At 45.4% G+C, this 17,224-nt stretch overlaps 2 protein-coding genes across 4 annotated transcripts; both read right to left on the bottom strand.

Annotated features, from left to right (window-relative positions):
- Positions 1-911: 911 nt before the first annotated feature.
- cyb561a3a (cytochrome b561 family, member A3a) lies at positions 912-5,908 on the bottom strand. Of its 2 annotated transcripts, XM_079756908.1 has the most exons (7): positions 5,786-5,908; positions 5,411-5,564; positions 4,214-4,406; positions 2,718-2,926; positions 2,106-2,260; positions 1,524-1,692; positions 916-1,402 (listed from the first exon to the last, which is right to left on the bottom strand). In XM_079756908.1, exons 1-7 carry the CDS (start codon positions 5,788-5,790, stop codon positions 1,376-1,378), a joined length of 912 nt encoding a protein of 303 aa, XP_079613034.1. In that variant the 5' UTR covers positions 5,791-5,908; the 3' UTR covers positions 916-1,375. The 2 variants fall into 2 exon arrangements, with proteins under 2 accessions (XP_079613035.1, XP_079613034.1); XM_079756909.1 differs by lacking the exons at positions 5,411-5,564; positions 5,786-5,908 and adding an exon at positions 5,281-5,352 and having other exon boundaries at positions 912-1,402.
- Positions 5,909-7,943: 2,035 nt separating this feature from the next.
- Positions 7,944-16,286, bottom strand: LOC307083927 (tumor necrosis factor receptor superfamily member 10B-like). 2 transcript variants are annotated; one of them, XM_079747972.1, is made up of 10 exons: positions 16,209-16,286; positions 14,791-14,956; positions 13,652-13,780; positions 13,163-13,274; positions 12,885-12,976; positions 12,073-12,159; positions 11,608-11,642; positions 10,738-10,974; positions 9,934-9,967; positions 7,944-9,740 (listed from the first exon to the last, which is right to left on the bottom strand). In XM_079747972.1, the coding sequence occupies exons 1-10, from the start codon at positions 16,209-16,211 to the stop codon at positions 9,409-9,411; spliced, it is 1,227 nt and encodes a 408-aa protein (XP_079604098.1). In that variant the 5' UTR covers positions 16,212-16,286; the 3' UTR covers positions 7,944-9,408. The 2 variants fall into 2 exon arrangements, with proteins under 2 accessions (XP_079604098.1, XP_079604097.1); XM_079747971.1 differs by having other exon boundaries at positions 12,852-12,976.
- Positions 16,287-17,224: the final 938 nt, after the last annotated feature.

The raw sequence follows: 17,224 nt of genomic DNA on the forward strand, positions 1-17,224 counted from the left end.
ATGTAAATGTACATGTAGAGCACAATATAAATAAGAACACAATTTTATCACATAACCCTTTTGGATATCCATTGCAATATTTAAAATGTCTCAGCATATCACTTCTCTTAAAACACGTCGTTTTTGTCGTTTCCATTCTTCACACCGTCGTTTAAATTCGGGGTCGCTCTGGGGCCTTCGCTACAACCGCATTAATCCGGACACCACTTGTATCCTAGTCTCTCCTGTCCCACCTCATCCCGCACTTAGCCACACTTAGCTTCTCGCCCTGGGGAAGAAAGTCTTTACCGTGTTCAATGCCCCTTAAAACAGACGGCTAGCCATTTCCTGTTGTAAAAGCAAAAGCACATCATGAGCTCAAATCCAGTCTTCCGTCGTCCCTCCATCGATAACACCGGTGTGTCTGTGTTGTCCAGAGGGCTGGGTCGTTGATAACCCCATGATGCGCCAGTGACACCAAACCCCAGCGCCGTCCATCACGGTCCCTCACATCTCCCCTGATTTACTCCCAACACATTGGAGCCTGACATTAATTACCTCCTCAAAACGCTGCCAAACACCACGTCAGTCTCGGCCAGGATGAAATATGTCATCCAATTGATGCGGCGAAGGCACACATCCATCACGGAGATCAGCGTTTTACAACCACGGAAAATAATGTCTGTCAGAAGCCAGTAAAACACAGAGGACAAGAAAGCTTGATTTCATTGGTGCTTTGGGTGGCGGATGAAAGCCGTCTCTTCTCTGCGAGCTGAGCCGCACAGACGGCTGGTGTCAAGCACACACTGCACCGCTGAACAAGAGACTTTTTGACAGAATCTTTAATGCGGTGTCCCGGGGGGGCGATCCGTCCGTCTGTGCGGCTCTGGATTAGCACGGAGAGGAGGGTGGCGGCGAGGAGAGGCGGAGGGGGGGGGGCAGCATGGCAGTGGATCACAGAGCTGAGAACATTGCACTAGCAGGCTTTGTAGCGCTCCCCGTGTTCTGATTAGATGTGACTGGGGCCGTCGTTCGCCGTGACAAACCGACGCTGGGAGGGCCCTGATACCCACCAGATGTTAGACATCGCTTCTCTTACATCAAACATCTGATAAAAAGGACTTCGATGTCACACTATTGATTCAAGCACAGGTATTTTTTATTCATGTTTGGCAAAAGAAACGGCGTTGCTCGATCACAAATGACACACAATTATGACTTGATTATGACTTTTTAAAGATTTAACTATTTCTTCATTTAAGTATGTACAGCTCAGCGCCCAGCTCTGAATAGATTACAGCACATTCATTAGCAGCGAAAACTTTTTGAAAGGAAATTCACCCTGAGAGTGCAAGCGAAGCGAGGAGTGCATGTTGATGATCTTGTGTTTGGTCCTTCATTCGTTCTCTCCCTGAAGCAACGGCTGTGAAACGAGGGGCAGAATTCAAAACAGGTCCCCTTCCATAACTCACCAGGTTAAACTACCCCATAAAACCGATAAATCCTAGCTGTAAAGCGCAGACTGATTGCGGGGATGCCCTCACCTGGTACGCCGTGTCCTGGCCGCCGGGCTCTGGCCTCTCCCAGCTGCGATTGGACAGAATCCTCAGGACCACCAGTCCGAAGACGACGATCAGAGCTCCGAGGGAGTTGGCGAACACTGCCTCCGGGGGCAGGGCGCTGTACGGCTGCGTCCCGTTCGCCGTCCCTTTGCTTTCAGCGGGGAGGGACGAGGAGAAATTACTTTAAATTATATATAATGCTCATTCGTCCATGTTAATTATTGATGGCTGAAGGTACACGTCTAGTGAAATCATATTTTAGTGATGATTATTATTGTTTTACATATGACTTGATATCATTATATTATTGTTGGTATTTTGCATATGATTTAAATATTTTTTGATCAAAATTTCTTTGAGTTATGATTCAAGAAACTATGAATCGTGATATGAATCCAGCCTCTTTTCCCCATAACACACCCTTCTAGACCTTTAAGTGTCTTTTCCCCGAAAGAGACCCTTGAAGACTTTTAAGGGTCTGTTACGGGGAAAAGAGGCTGCGTACGTCTCTGTATAGACGTCCTCCTAGAGAGCTCTCCAGCAGCGCGCCGAAAGGTACTCAACAGAGCGAAGATGAGCTTCTCGTTGATGCCGGAGACGCAGGCGGCGATGCTGAGGGTCAGGATGGAGGCGCCCAGCCAGACGTGGAGCGGCTTCAGGAGAACACGCAGCGACACTGGGGAGCAGGGCAGCAGGAAGGCCCCAACACCCACCGCCCACTGGGGGGGGAGAGGAGGGGGGAAGGAGGGGGGAGGGAGAGGGAATGATGGAAGGTGGGGGGGGGGGGGGGGGGGGAGACAACAGATACATGCACAGGGTTCAATAGCGACATGCAGACAACACGGATAGACCAACAGAAGGGACAGATAGATGGATAGACGGACAGAAAGATATAAATACATTTAGATTTACATTTACACTTACATCTACATTTACAAGTATATTTGTCAGAAGAAAGAGAAGCAATGCATCGCTGTCGGTACAGTAAGGATGTTCACCGAAACAAGTGGCAAACACTACCAATCGCTAGGTTAACCCAATTCCCAAAGGACAGCTAGGATAAGATCCTACACAATGCTAAGGAGAAATTGTACGTGCGAGGTTGTACAACGTACAATGAGTGCGAACAGCAAGTATTTGGGGAGAGATTAAGTCTCTCCAAAACCGGGGACCCACCTGTGCGGCGAACAGGGCCACGCTGCAGACGCCCACCCAGCTGTGGAGAGAGTAGAGGGGGGGGATGTGGTTGGTGGCGTGGTTCTGGAACACGGCGCACAGCCCCACCACCGCCAGGACCAGCGCCAGCAGCATCAGGCCGGCGTGGGCCAGCTTCCAGGGCAGCTTGTCCCCCCCCCAGGTGAGGGGGACGCGGTACAGCACCACCCCTGTGGACAGAAGAGGCATTCTCCTGACTCGGTTCCAGTAGAGAGCATGAATGTCCTGCAGTCAGAACATGTGCGGTCTGCAGAACGTTCATGAGCCCTACTGGAACCGAGTAAGGTGGGGTCATTCTCCTGACTCTGTTCCAGTAGGGCTCATGAATGTTCTACAGTCAGAACATTCGTTCTCCTGACTCCGTTCCAGTAGGGCTCATGAATGTTCTACAGTCAGAACATTCGTTCTCCTGACTCCGTTCCAGAAGGGCTCATGAAACTTCTGCAGACAGCACAGTCATTCTCCTGGCTGGAGTCAGTTTTACTTTAACTTGAGGGAGATTTCGTTGGTCGTTTTCTACAGCCATCCATTACACTTTAAAAGGTTTATTTATTTGGTGCTGTTGGCGATGATGTCTAAGGGCATCAACATGAAGAGGAGCCATCTCCTTTAATTTCTACTTTTAAATTGACAGCTTTTATGGTGAGGAAGTAATTTTTTTAGCTGATAACTTCTGTCATTTTTTTCCGCTGCAGATATTTCATGATACAATTTTTTATCACAATGAATTAATTAAAATGGTTTAAAAGTCTCATAGCCGTGAGCAAGCTACTGCATTTATTTTGATATAGTTTGCATATTTTCCCTGGACAGTTGATATTAGGGTCAGCATTAGGTTCAAACGTATGTGTGGAGGCAGAGGCGCCACAAAGATAGAAGCTGGGGTCACACAATCGTTCAGACAGGAGAAGACAATCAACCGAAAAGTGTGTATCCCCTGTGACATATTTACACACTGACCTAGTGTTGGTCAGGGAATCACGCGGGACGGCTAAAGCAGCAAATGCTGGTTTATGATTATCCTTTATCACCAATTTGAACCAACCAGAAACACTGAATCGCGTCATAACCCGTGACTCACTGAGCTGATGTTAGCCTTCACTTCCACCGGCAGGTGACATCACAACAACATCGGCTTAGTTCCACCTCCTGACTTTACATCTCAGATTTACATGCTATTTTGCATTGAATGCAAAATAACATGACTGAATGGATTCACGACAGTCCCCGCTAAAGTACACTTTGGAAGACTTAATGTCTTTTTGTTCTTATTTATATGATTAATGAGTGAGTAGGGCTTAGGGGCCTTGCTCAGCCTACCCTACAGGAACGCTGTGGACAGGCGATGTTTACGCTGGGAGTCAAACCCTCACCGTACTCACCGAAGCCGTACACCACCACCAGACCCCTCTCTCCCCCCCCACACACACACACACACCGAGGGGGGCCGTACTCACCGAAGCCGTACACCACCACCAGACCGGACACCATCAGCACCGGGTGCCAGTTGAACTTGAGGCCAGAGTCGTCCCAGGCGAACCCGCCGTGCCATTGGCTGTTCCACACGCACACGCCCGCCACACAGGCCACGCCCAGACACGCACACAGCAGGAGGCACAGGTAGAGGGGGACGGATGACCTCATGGGGACCTGGACACATCCATAACGTGTGCAGATGACGTGATGATCCCTCAGGTGTGGAGCCAAAGGTGTGCGTTTGACTCTTACTAGGATTTTGTATGTTTGTGTATATGGTGTATAGAAAATGTAGTCGGTTAGGGTTGTGTGTTGTCACAAGGGGTTTCAGGTGAAACTAGCTCCAGCAGAATTACAGAGCCTCTATTCTATTGGACAATGTGTCAAGAGAAGGCGGAGCATCAACATTTAAAGCCGAGTCAAAATGGCTGCTGGCGTGACAGACAGAGAGAATGAGAGCCATAGAAACTGGAAGGCAGAACTATATATAACTAGGACTAATGCTCATAACCTGAATTGTGATTTTTGTGACAGGTAGCGGTTTTCTTTTGTACAGGGTGAAAGTGCTTTTTAACAAATCTTGTTGTAAATAAATGCCCACTGTTGAAACTCATCTCCGGATCATTTTTGTGCCTGATCGACCCCTTCTGCCCTACGTCACCGCACAAAAGAGGATTTTCATATAAATGTTTTGAAATGGAAATGGATGTCATGGAAGCTTTGTTTGCTGAAAACTACCTGACATACAACATTGAAAGATAGTACATGAGTACACATTGTATTTCCTTAACAACCCTGCTCTATACTAGACAACACTAAACCCATCAATGTAATGATATTTCATTGTCAATTAAAATCAATTAATGATACTAAGGGAAGCAATGAGTTAAAAGTTATTAAGTATTAAGTAATATATTGCCTTTACATGTATCTTTAAATGTACATACAAGCAAACTACAGTCACACTTTATCCCATAATGTAATACCTTCCACTTTGCTTATTTTCTTTGTCTTATACATTCAATTAAATATCCAGTGAGCCACTTACTTTTGTAGGTTCCCTTCCACTTCAGCCGATGTCACACCGTATATAACAAAAGAATCTAAAAACCAACCCTACTCAAAGAGCAGGTGATGTGGGTTTACTCCCATGTGGCCCGATGGTGTCTGGTACTTACAGTGGGGATCGATTTCACTTCTGTATTGCGTTCAGCGGGGGCCTCACTTCTCCATTGGTGTGTGAGCAGCTGGAGGCGCTGCAGGGTGAAGTCGGAGCCCAGCGGGGGGTCAGCGAAGGAACCACCCGATGCGTCTGCTGCACCCAGGGGATCTCTGGGGAGAAGCAACATTATATTATACAGAATTGATCTAATTGAATAAACGTTCATCAACATGCGTTAAGCATTAAAAAATATCAAATTACATCATTACTTTTTTTTTTATTATCGAGGGACAGGTTTGGCAGGTATATTAACCTGTTTTATTCTAACGTTACGTCACGGTGTTGTTCTCGTAACTTTACAAAGTCGAGTACAAGTTTCATTGCAGGGTACCTCATTCAGGAGATCCCGAAGCGTAAAAAGGGTCAAACAAAACAGTCATCCAGTCATCCGCGTGACTTGCAACTTACAAAACATTGAACCGAGAAAGATGTTTACCCCCGCGGACTTCCGCGGTCCGGGATATGTAGTCCTGGTAATGCCCTCGTGTAGTTCACCAGAGACTTCTATGTTCTGGGATATGTAGTCCTCCTGGTAATGGCTTCTGGTAGTTCATACCTGGAGCACTCGCGGGTCCCCCTGCACCGCCCTCACCTGGGATCCTCTGCGCATGTCACTCTCGTTATAGTCTGTCCAGATTGACATTCCTAATCCGAAAATGAATAAAATCCTAACAAAAGTATTTTTTTCGTCAACCTAATGTTGTGTCTTGGGGTTCGATGTAAGGGCTTTTAACCGGTATTCTGTCCACCGGCTCCCCCCTCAGACAGAAGTGGTAACGGTATTTGACGTTAGAAGATGGCCTTCACTTTAACCTTCCTTAGTCGCAGTATATAGCCCATTTATTTTTTAACTGGGTTTTATTTCCATGAATGCTGTGGATCTGGTTACAATGACCTACTAGTTTCCCCTAAGAACGATGTTGATTACATACCTCAAAATATTCCCAAATCGAATGTTTATAAAGGCCATCTTTCTTTTGCAAAGCTTTTTCAAACACATTTTATTTCTTAACATCCGAATTGCAATGGATGTATGTAGGCTAATATTCCATTGCACACATGTTTCCTCTTATGTACAATTGCAGGCTATTACAATACAGAATATTCAAATTAGGATCGTTTTTCACCTCTCTACCCTATAGCTTTACCTGCTGTACATTAAAAAAAACACCTATACTCATCGTCATCAACTGTTCAGCAATATCTACTCTTGAACATAAGATCTATTAACAACTACTCCATTCTGATGACTCTCATAAATCACTTTTCCCCATAGAGAGTACCAGTGGCACAGCTTTCCGCCAGATGTTACACCTTATCATTGGTGTCATTAATCAGGGGGCTATTTCAGGACAAAATATCACAATTATGTTCCGGAATCACCCGGGATATGACTGATCATTTGCTGTTCAACGGCACATACTGCGTTTATTGTCACGGTTCAGATTAATTAGTAGGGCTTCTAAGAAAGTCAAGTAGCCCTTTTTCTCTGGCGCACACACACACACACACACACACACCAGCCGGAGTTGTGGATCGCCCTCTGCGTGCCTTCGTCTTCATCCGTGTTCCCCTCCGAGGAAGGTCTTTATTAGCTGACGCACTTGGTGTAGAGCAGGCCTAGAAAGTGTTTGCGTCCTGGATTTGCCACGAGCAGCAGAACCATCAATAGTTTGGTTTATTTTCTAAGTTTATTTAACAGGACGGCAGTTTGGCCAGAGAGATAGCTAATCTGAATCGGTGGTCCCTGGGCAGGAAAACATTTAATAGCAACGCAATTAGCAACGACAACCCGTGTCTAGGTCCCATGGCGGTTGCTCAGGGTGTCCACCTCCGCACAACGGAGAGGAGAATCAACCGTGTTTAAATTAGGAACACCCTTCCCTCTCCATCACTCAATCACTACCTCCCCGGAGCCCCTTCGGCGATCCTATGCCCATCCCCCCACGGGGAGGTTGTTGCCGTGTCCCATCTGCTAGAGTGCCTTGCTTAGGGGTTGGTCTTTCTCAGGGACACCTTGACACTCAGCTTGGAGGAGAGGGGGATCGAACCAGCATCCTTCCAGTTACCAGCCAACCCGCTCTACCTCCTGAGCCACATTCCCCCCACTTCCCTTCCATCGAAAAATGTATTTTTGGTTCAAGTTTGAGCAACGAGGAGTAGGCCTACATGCCTACGCTATACACAATACATAACGTTCTTAAGTGTGAGCACACTTTTCAGAATGAAATAACAATGTCAATACACTGACATGGCATCTGAATAATTCTGTAGAACATTTACTAAGAAAGGAAGCAGTCTGAAGCCAGGGCCAAGGTTCAAAGGCTCTGTAGAGTTTATAACACGACGGTTCTACATGGGAAGTGATTTAACACGAGTCGGTTTAATGTCAGAGGACCATGCAGCCGCCCTCAACAATAACGTGACATGCAAGAACACATTGCTGAACAAAACTTTATTTAAGTTGTTATCCAACAGCGTTTGCTTTGAGAAAAAACAACAGCACGTGTTTGATGAGAGAAATAATTAAAAAGAAAAGTTTATAAAGAGAGTTGGTCAAAAGGTTTTTTTTCCAACACAGTTCACAGGGTAGTGAATGCAAAGTTGTAACATTGACCGTAGAGGGATGTGCTGGATTGCACATCTGTCTTACGGAGCTTGCGTTTCAACATTTCCATTTCTTCATGTTAGGTTGGCATTTAGAAATGTTTATTCATTCAACAAGGTGCCTTAGTTCATTCTCATTTGATAAAAATCCAACCAAGAATGAGATCGGAATGAACAGGTATGAACACAGTATGAACTCAAACATGAGCCCAATTGTACCAAATTCATCTCAAATCAATACTCATTACGTGTAAAAAAGTATAAATAAGGCTACAACAACAAGGACAAAGAATGTCCGGAAGCTGTATTACAAAGATTCTGCACAAAACATTACAAAAATAAATATTTCTAAACATTTGATTATTGTTGCCCCATATAAATACACATAATGTGAAATAAGTACAGTAAATATCAAATGTATCAATATTTTTTTTGCACAAATGCATCCTCTTGTGAGGCAGGTGAGCTCAAAAAGTTTCCTAAGGAAACCGATTTCACTTCACATTGCTCGTCTTTTTCACCCATGCTCTGGGACCCCTAGTTGGGCAATCCCAGAGTCGTCATTCAAGGGCTCAAGACTATTCGGCGTCGACTTGGCTGATGGGTAAGAACCCATTAGAAGCCAGCACTACGCAAGTACCTTCGAGTTTAAGTACCGGAGGGACACAAACTCACACCCTTGCCCATAGTTAGGCTTTAAGAGTGCTTAGAAAGGCTGTTTTTTTAATTTATACAACTAACTAGAGCTAGGATTTTAGATGTCCGTCTCTGTATCTATATAGGATAATATAGATACATTTAGATGTATATCTTTTCTTGAGTGAGCAGTGCGGTGTTCAATTGTGGAACACACACAATACTGCACTTGGTGGACATTCCCTGAGGTCAGGGTAGCCCGGGCGTTCGGTCCATTTCTAGAACTTCGAACAGGCCTACAATCACAGAGCCTACAATCATAGTAAGTTTACAACTTCACTATTTTTGTTTCACAACATTGGTTCGTTTTTCCTACGTAACGCGGAAGACGAACATCATTCACTACGGGCGATTGACACCACACACCTTGGAGGCTAGTAGGTTGCCACCGCGTGACCCTGAGAAACTTTTGACTTTATGTCACAAGTAAGTAAACGTTTTATGTTCACCACTGTTCAGATATATTACAGCAAAACAGTGGTGGACACAGGAAAAATAGAATCCCAATCACCCAGGGTTTGTTCCGATGGATTTGGTCCCATTGGAATTTCCCCCTCACCGCATTTATCCAGTTGGACCTTTATTTAATTTTTCTTAAGGAGTTGCAGAAAAGCCCAAGAAAGTCCCCAAGGAAGACCCCCCAGGTCTGATTCACTCATCGCTTTTGACGGAAAGAGATGGATGTGGAATCACCACTCTTTCATAGTGACCCTTAGCGATGGCCTTTGTAACGATTGAGTCTGCCGTCCGGTTCTGATCCAAGTCCCTGAGCTTTTGCAGGAGGTGTTGGAGTTTAGCTTCTTGGCCTTGCTTCTCCAGCCACACGCTCAGCAGCTCATAGACGTAGTCATCATTGTTTCCGTTGTTGATTGCTCTGTCGATATCTCTGTCGCTCAGATCCAATCTCCGGAAGAACTTCTTGTGAACCTTGGAATCCATGTCAACGTCAAAATACTCAAAGCAGTGCTTTAGAGACATGACACCTGAACACAGAAGGGAAAAATGTTGGATGTTTTCAGTACCCAGTATAGAGTACAGCTGGATGTATTCAGTACCCAGTATTATGTACAGCTGGATGTATTCAGTACCCAGTATTAAGTATAGCTGGATGTATTCAGTCCCCAGTATAAGGTATCGCTGGATTTATTCAGAACCCAGAAAAAATAAAGATCTTACCTTTTACAGGAACAAGCAGTGAATCGTCATCATTCTAGAATAAAAAGACAAGGTAAACACAAATCAGAACAGTTCTTGCTTTTGTCCCGTGCTCACACAGCTAGCTTCTCCATGGCTCGCAGTCACCAGTCACCCTCTATAGTCTAAATTATATTTCTGCATCAAACAGCCGCTGGAGTTCTACGTCACACGCTCTCCACCGTAGCCGGGTCAAACCTGTCAGGCCACCAGCCCACTCCCGTTTCCCTTCTTTTTTTGAGAGACTGGTCGAGGTGGTTCACATCACCAGATGTCAACTGAATTCATGACTTTAGGCAGACCCCACTCAGATTCCCACGCAAAACCCTTGATTCAAGCACCGGCTTGGAGATCCATGAGGGCCGTTCAACGCAGATGTATATTTTGGCCTTCAGTCTTTGCCATCAATTAGCCCTTCTTCAAAACCATTACTCTCCAGCTTCAATGAACCCCATAAGCCAAACATCTAGAGCAAAACGGCAAAAAAACCATGCACTAGGTACAACTGTGCAGCACCTAGGAATTTCATGCATGCAATAGACGACCCTCCACCACATTCACAAGATTTGATTCGAAGCTCGGACCACATTAGGCCACGTGGTAGTAGGTGGGTTAGTAGGTCATGGGTGAAAAGATGTTGTGTTGAGGAGTGGGAAAGATCAGCCAACAATCAGCCCCTTGTCACCAGGCTACGTCGATTTGAATCACTTGGAACTGAAGAAGAGGAAGGACAGGATTAACGGGTAGTGTTAGCTCGAGCATGCCTGAATCCGGCGATGGGCTCACCCTCGCAGAGGGCGGGCGGGGGGTCCTGCCCGCTGGGGTCTGTGGAGGGGGCATCGAGGTGCACAGATTAGTGCGTTCGACCGTGAGGCTGGTCTCAGAGCTGCTGCTGCCCAGACCAGGGTCTTCTTCATCGACCGAGCCGTCGCTTCTGGGCTTTTCAGAGGGCAGCAGGGGGATATCCACCATCACGTTATGGGCATTCTGCGCGATCTCCAGGGATCCATGCCTTGTGGCATCCTAGAAAGAACGAGCAAGACGCAGCCTTGTCAGTCTATGAGTGCAGCTGCCAATCACAGGCCTCCTCTTATAAGTCTATGAGAGCAGCTGCCAATCACAGGCGTCCTCTCATGGGTCTATGACTGCAGCTGCCAATCACAGGCCTCCTCTTATCAGTCTATGAGAGCAGCTGCCAATCACAGGCGTCCTCTCATGGGTCTATGACTGCAGCTGCCAATCACAGGCCTCCTCTCATCAGTCTATGAGAGCAGCTGCCAATCACAGGCCTCCTCTCATGGGTCTATGACTGCAGCTGCCAATCACAGGCCTCCTCTAATCAGTCTATGAGTGCAGCCACATCATCTTCGGAATCAAGTATGCATTAAAAATAACAAATACACCATAGTGATATTGTGAAGAGCCTGATCAGACAGCGAGTGACAAATTGCAAATCACGGTAAGAGTATGTTATCACACTCAACAGAGAATACACCCATGGAATTAATTGTAACTTTCTAACTTTGGTAAGGTTAACTGGAAAAATGTTTAGGCCTTCTCGTCTTCATTCCAGTCCTTTTTGGAATTCCCCTAGGTGGATTGTATTAGAGAGATTCTTGGGACTTAAATGATTTACAAGAAAGTCTGATGACTCACCTGCTGAGAATGGCCAGGTGACAGGCTAGGCAGGCCTGGGGAGAAAGAGATAGACAAAAGAACACTTGTTTTCCCTCTTGACAAACACTTGTTGTGGACATGTTTCCGCTCACTTAAAGTATGTTTGGAACAAGGTATCTTTAGGCCAATTTTTTGGGGGGAATTCAATATAAACAGGCCACAGTATTCATGTTGTAATAGTGTAGTGTAGTAGTAGGTAATGTCACCAATAGGTTAACCTGCTGGAAATCAGTCCTTAAAAGGTGATTTGGTTTGCCAATGCCTTGCAGTAACCTCAACCCATCTCCAGTGCAATACATTACTCCTGACAGTAAAACTTACATTTGTGTTACACACTAACTAACTACCAAAATGAATAACTTTTTTGAAAATACTAGGGTATAGTTTCTCAACTCCAACATAATAAAAGATTGCCTTATTCTAGTCTTGCTGTGTTCAACTTACATTTCAAGCAACGTCTCCTTTTCTTGTAGACCCAGACGAAAACAGCAACACCAGCAATCGCTGGAACGCCTAGGATCCACCAGAGCGCTGCCAACGGAGATATAAGACGACCGGCCACCATGAGCATGGATCTGATGCTCATGAGATCAGCGTCAACAAGTTCATCATGTAGCCTGCCACTGATTGATTGGACCAACACACGCTTTAAAAATCTATGCATATGGCTCAGGGGGTAGAGCGGGTTGGCTGGTAGCTGGAGGTTGCTAGTTCAATCCCCGGCTCCTCCTAGCTGAGTGTCAAGATGTCCCTGACAAAGACACCTCACCCTGACTGCTCCAGATGAGCTGGCTGTCGCCTGGCTGACACCGCTGTTGGTGTGTGAATGCGTGTATGAATGGGTGAATGTTAGGCAATATTGTAAAGTGCTTTGAGCGAGCACTGGTTAAAAAAATGCTATAGGTTTGCAGTTAATTTACCATTTAAAAAAGCCTAATACCCATCAGTTACAGAAAACAGACCCTTTTCACCACGGGATGATCACAGGACAAACCCCGGTGTTGCTCAGAATAATAATTAGGGGTCTGCTCCTTTCATGAACCATGGCACGGGTTGCAGACCCATCTTCACCAGTGGATACTACTACTACTACTACAACGACTACTTCTATGTAATGGGTCTCTTAAGAGTCTTACTGCGTTGATCCGATGCACAAAGGATGGATAAAACCATGTGCTAAAAGACTAAGCAGCCGATTTATGAGGGGTTTATGTGCCGCTTACCTAGGGGGGCTGAGCCTGAATTAGGAGACGTACCCTCCGTTGGGGTCCCGGGCGTCGGGGTCTTGGCACACTCGCTGTTGGAGTGGGCTGTGCAGCTCTTCACCAGCGCCTCTCCGTCTTTACAGCTAAGAGAAAGAACCAGAATGTATCCAATGGGAAGGCGAACGCTGGGAGGAGTTTGAAAGTGTAGAACTCACACTAGAAACACATTTCAATGATTTTAATCGTCCAGAGGAGCTTTTTAAATGAAAGCAAAATAGTGGTGCCATTGATCAAGTCCAACCCCATGCACCCGCCTCTCCTGGGCTCACCTCCTGCACCGCTGACACACCTCGCAGGGCTGCTCGAGGGCGCAGAAGTACCCGGACTTACATCGGCACACCGTGTCGTTGGTGGGGGAGCAGGACTGCACCTCCTCTTGGTCTGGGGGGGGGGGGCACAAACACAAACACACCTTGGGGTCCCAGAGCTTGGAGGTCTCACTCATTCACAATCAGCCGTCACAAATCACCCTCTCACCTGTTGTTTTCAGTTTGCCTTAACCTTTTTATATTCTTTGTTTTTCTTTTGAATGTACTCTTCTTCTACTAGTTTATAATATGATCTATTCTCGTTATGGGAGAAAGGGTTACTCATAGTACTTACTTCACAGTAATCCCTCACTCATTCACATGAAGCTGTCACTGCCCCCCCCCCCCCATCCACCCTGTCACCCGGTCGCTCGTAATCCCGTCTCACTTGACCCTCATTTACAATCCTCCACCCCCCTATCAGTGGTTCACTCTGTCACCCCCCCTCACCTGGGCGGCACCGGGTGCAGGGGAGACAGGTGGGCAGGTTGTTGCTGTGCTCCGTGAACGTCCCCATGGGACACTCTGTGCACACACTGCTCCCCCGGTCGCTGGAGCACGGGGAGACCTGGTGTTCTCCTGACACACACACACACACACACACACACACACACACACACAGCATTTAACTCGCTAACATTGGATGGAAGGCGATGGCATTTCCAACAAGTTGCTCAAATGATCCCCATTAAATTTCACCTCTGCACCTCTAATGTGGTCGCAGTTTTATTGAATGTTGTTGTAGTCATCGATTCAGTTTTGTCCAATCGCTTTGTCATGGTGTTGTGTCTAACAGTGGCGTCACTAGGCTGTTTTATTTGGGGCTAAAGCCCCAGCTATTATTTAATTAGCCCTGATTAAAGATTTTGGGTTAAAAAAAATAAATTATATATATATATATTCAATATTTATTGGTATATTTACTGGTAACTATGGAATGCATTAATTCAATTCAGTCTAGAAGTGATGAAATGATTCTAGTCACTAATGGTAATTAGATATTTAGAAAGAAACATGGGGATTCCAGGAACATCTCAAAATAAAGTAGCCTAGTCTAGTCTAGCCTAGATAGTCCTTCTGGCAACAGAATAAAAAGTTTAAAAACATAACCAGACTGTTTACCACCTCAAGTGAATTAAGCTATCCTTTCCACACTTTGATCCATATATATATATATATATATATATATATATAAGGTTGGCTCATTTGTATTCATTTATTTTATTAAACAACTTGAATGGAACTTTAGATGTTTGGGGATAAGCAGCACAGCAGTCAGGTAGCTATTTAAAGCTCAAATAAACTGCATATTTTGTTTATTTAGGTAAAGGATTATGAAAAAAATTGCATGCACAATACGCATACAAAAAAAATGCGCTCCACGCACTCATTTTCCTTTTCCCTCTGGACTAAGCCCCGGATGTTTCAGAAACTGGAAACGTCCCTGGTGACTAACGTGTGATGTGTGGACACCAGGAAGGGGGCTGTTGACAGTGTTTCCATCTAACTGGGATCCAATTAGAAACACAAACAACAGCTAGCCAGACAGGGTGGGGGTCTGTGTGGACCCTGGAAGAGGCGGGGCTTACCAGCGGGGCAGTTTAGGCAGCACAGGCGCTCTGACGGGTACAGGCCTTGTGAGCAGGTGAGTTGGCCCAGCAGTCCACCCCTGTTTGGATCGGTGCCCGGTGGAGGAGTGTGCAGGGCTTCACAGAGGAGGACCACAGAGAAAAACACACACACACGCACACATGCCTAAACACACACACACACACACACACACACACACACACACACACACAGAGGGTTGAGTCAATGCGTGCCTCCAGGCTAGGTAGCTTAGCTGTTGACCGATCACCCCACAACCAGAGTCCTTCCAAGACTGGACTACCAGCCAACTTTGAGGTGTATATTAATTTGCTTTTTGACATTTTTATTGAAAGTTATTCGGAAGGTAGTCTCAAAGTTAGTTTTTAAAACGCACTTCAGAAAAGAAAACTACTCTCCCTGTTTTTGATACAGGCTTCAATTTACATTTAGTTTTAATTTGATTTTAACTCCGCCACTTTCCGAGCTCACAAAATTGATTCTCGGGAAGTGAACACGTGACCTGCTTCGCACACCTGTGTCGCCTCCGGTCTCACCTGTGCAGGCGTCGACCTACGTCACACTCATGTGATGTCCATTAAAGACAAACCGAAACTAACCTGACGGCTGCTTTAGAAAGATATTCTAATAACCGCTCTGAATAACTCTCAGAGCAGACCCCAAACAGAAAACCTAATCCCAATCCTAACCTTTAATAAATATTAATAAACAACACCAATGTTGGTCACAGACTTCCCAATAAAGCGCGAAAGGCGGAGAGATCTGGGGATAAATGCCAACTTTGAGTTGTATTAGGCTAATATGCTTTTGGACATTTTTTATTGAAAGTTATTCGGAAGGTTTGTAGGGACTTTTGAATCTTGTCGTCCATCACTTTTAATTATTCTTATTCAAGTCTCAAAGTTAGTTTTTAAAACGCACTTTAGAAAAGAAAAATACTCTCCCTGGTTTTGAAACAGGGTTCAATTTAAATGTAGCTTTAATTTGATTTTAACTCAATGCAGGTAAATGCCATATATGGTCCGGGGAAGCTTCACACCCGCCACAACACCAATGTTGGTCACAGACTTCCCAATAAAGCGCAAAAGGCGAGGAGATCTGAGGATAAACGCCAGCGGGCCTTGGGAATAAATGTAACAAATTAAATCAATTTAGTGGAACTCTTCACTGCTTTCACGCAGGGCTTCTCGTTGTTCGTTTGAAGGATCGAAGTTTGTTTTTTTTAAATAAATTATAAAAATGAGCGGAGATCTGGAGTCAGAGTACAGCCTTCCACTCGGACCGAAACCCCGCCATGGGCCAAGGATTCATTAAACTACATTAAACTAAATTAAAACAATACTACATTTAAACCATTCTACCCAATCACGCTGACGAAGGCGAGAAGTAGGCCACTTACCATCGAAATGATGCCTTTACTAGTGGTTTATAGTAGAGTCGAATAAGTCGTATAAGTCCACTTGACTCGAGGGTTGATTGCTCTCTAATGACGACACCCCCGGGTTAGAAAGAGTGTATGAAGTCAACACACCACCCGGTGAGAGTGTGTATAGCACCGGGATCCCGGTGTTCCCCTGACCCCTAGTATCAGGTTACATTCAGCCTCAATTTCCCCGCGAACCCTGGTGATTCAAAACCTAGTCCCAACACACATATTCTCAGGACAGATCGTAACTTCAATGATTTGACAGACTTCTTAAGTCCACATTCCGTCTTTGTTTCTCACTTAACGCTTTGCTATTGAAGAGGTAACTGGTCAATGTATTTTTGTGTGTTGTGTGTGTGTGTGTGTCGTAGAGTTTTGTTTGTGTGTCGTCGCTCTCCTTCTCTCTCCCCATGTCTCTTCCTCTCTGTATCTCCTGTCTCTCTCTTGCCCTTATTTGGTCATATTTACGCTGTGATACACCTGCACTGTAACAGGTAACAGTTATATAACAGTGTGTGTGCGTGTGCATTTACCCATGTGTTTCTCTGTTTGTGTGCATGTGCATTCGCCCGTGCGTGTGTGCATGCATAAAGTGTGCGAGCATGTGTGCGTCTCTCTGACTCAACTTTTACCAGTTTGCTGACGATCAATCTACGTCAGGAACAGTCTGTACCGATTCACAAGGAAGGACAGGGCACTGTGTGTGTGTGGAAGTAAATCTGTGCCATCAGATTTTGAAAATAAAAAGCCATTGAATTCTAAGCACTGAATATTTATGCATTGAAATACCATGGATTTTTTGCTTCTGAATTTAACTTTTAAAAGGGGACATATTATACCACCAGGTGTGAGTGTGTTTATGGTGTGGTCCTCAATCCTCGGACGCCAGACTTCCGAGTCCAAAGTCTGAGATCTCCAAGCATCCTTGCGGCTTTTCTCGGAGGCACGCCCCCTCTTTGTCCTCATCTTTCGGAATTCTGAGAGCAGAC

Source organism: Pollachius pollachius (genome assembly GCF_949987615.1).
Source record: "Pollachius pollachius genome assembly, chromosome: 1".
In the NCBI taxonomy this organism is placed as follows: Eukaryota; Metazoa; Chordata; class Actinopteri; order Gadiformes; family Gadidae; genus Pollachius; species Pollachius pollachius.

Bases quoted from the DNA above. Each gene is read 5' to 3' on its own strand.
- cyb561a3a (XM_079756908.1), bottom strand. The intron at 2,927-4,213 runs GTGAGTACGGCC...TTCTGTCCACAG, and splicing joins GGTGGTGGTGTACGGCTTCG to GGGTGGTGCTGTACCGCGTC. The intron at 1,693-2,105 runs GTTGAGTACCTT...CCCCGCTGAAAG, and splicing joins GAGAAGCTCATCTTCGCTCT to CAAAGGGACGGCGAACGGGA.
- LOC307083927 (XM_079747971.1), bottom strand. The intron at 12,977-13,162 runs GTGAGCCCAGGA...TCTTTCTCTTAG, and splicing joins GTGTGTCAGCGGTGCAGGAG to CTGTAAAGACGGAGAGGCGC. The intron at 10,975-11,607 runs GTGAGTCATCAG...CGTTCTTTCTAG, and splicing joins CACCTGGCCATTCTCAGCAG to GATGCCACAAGGCATGGATC.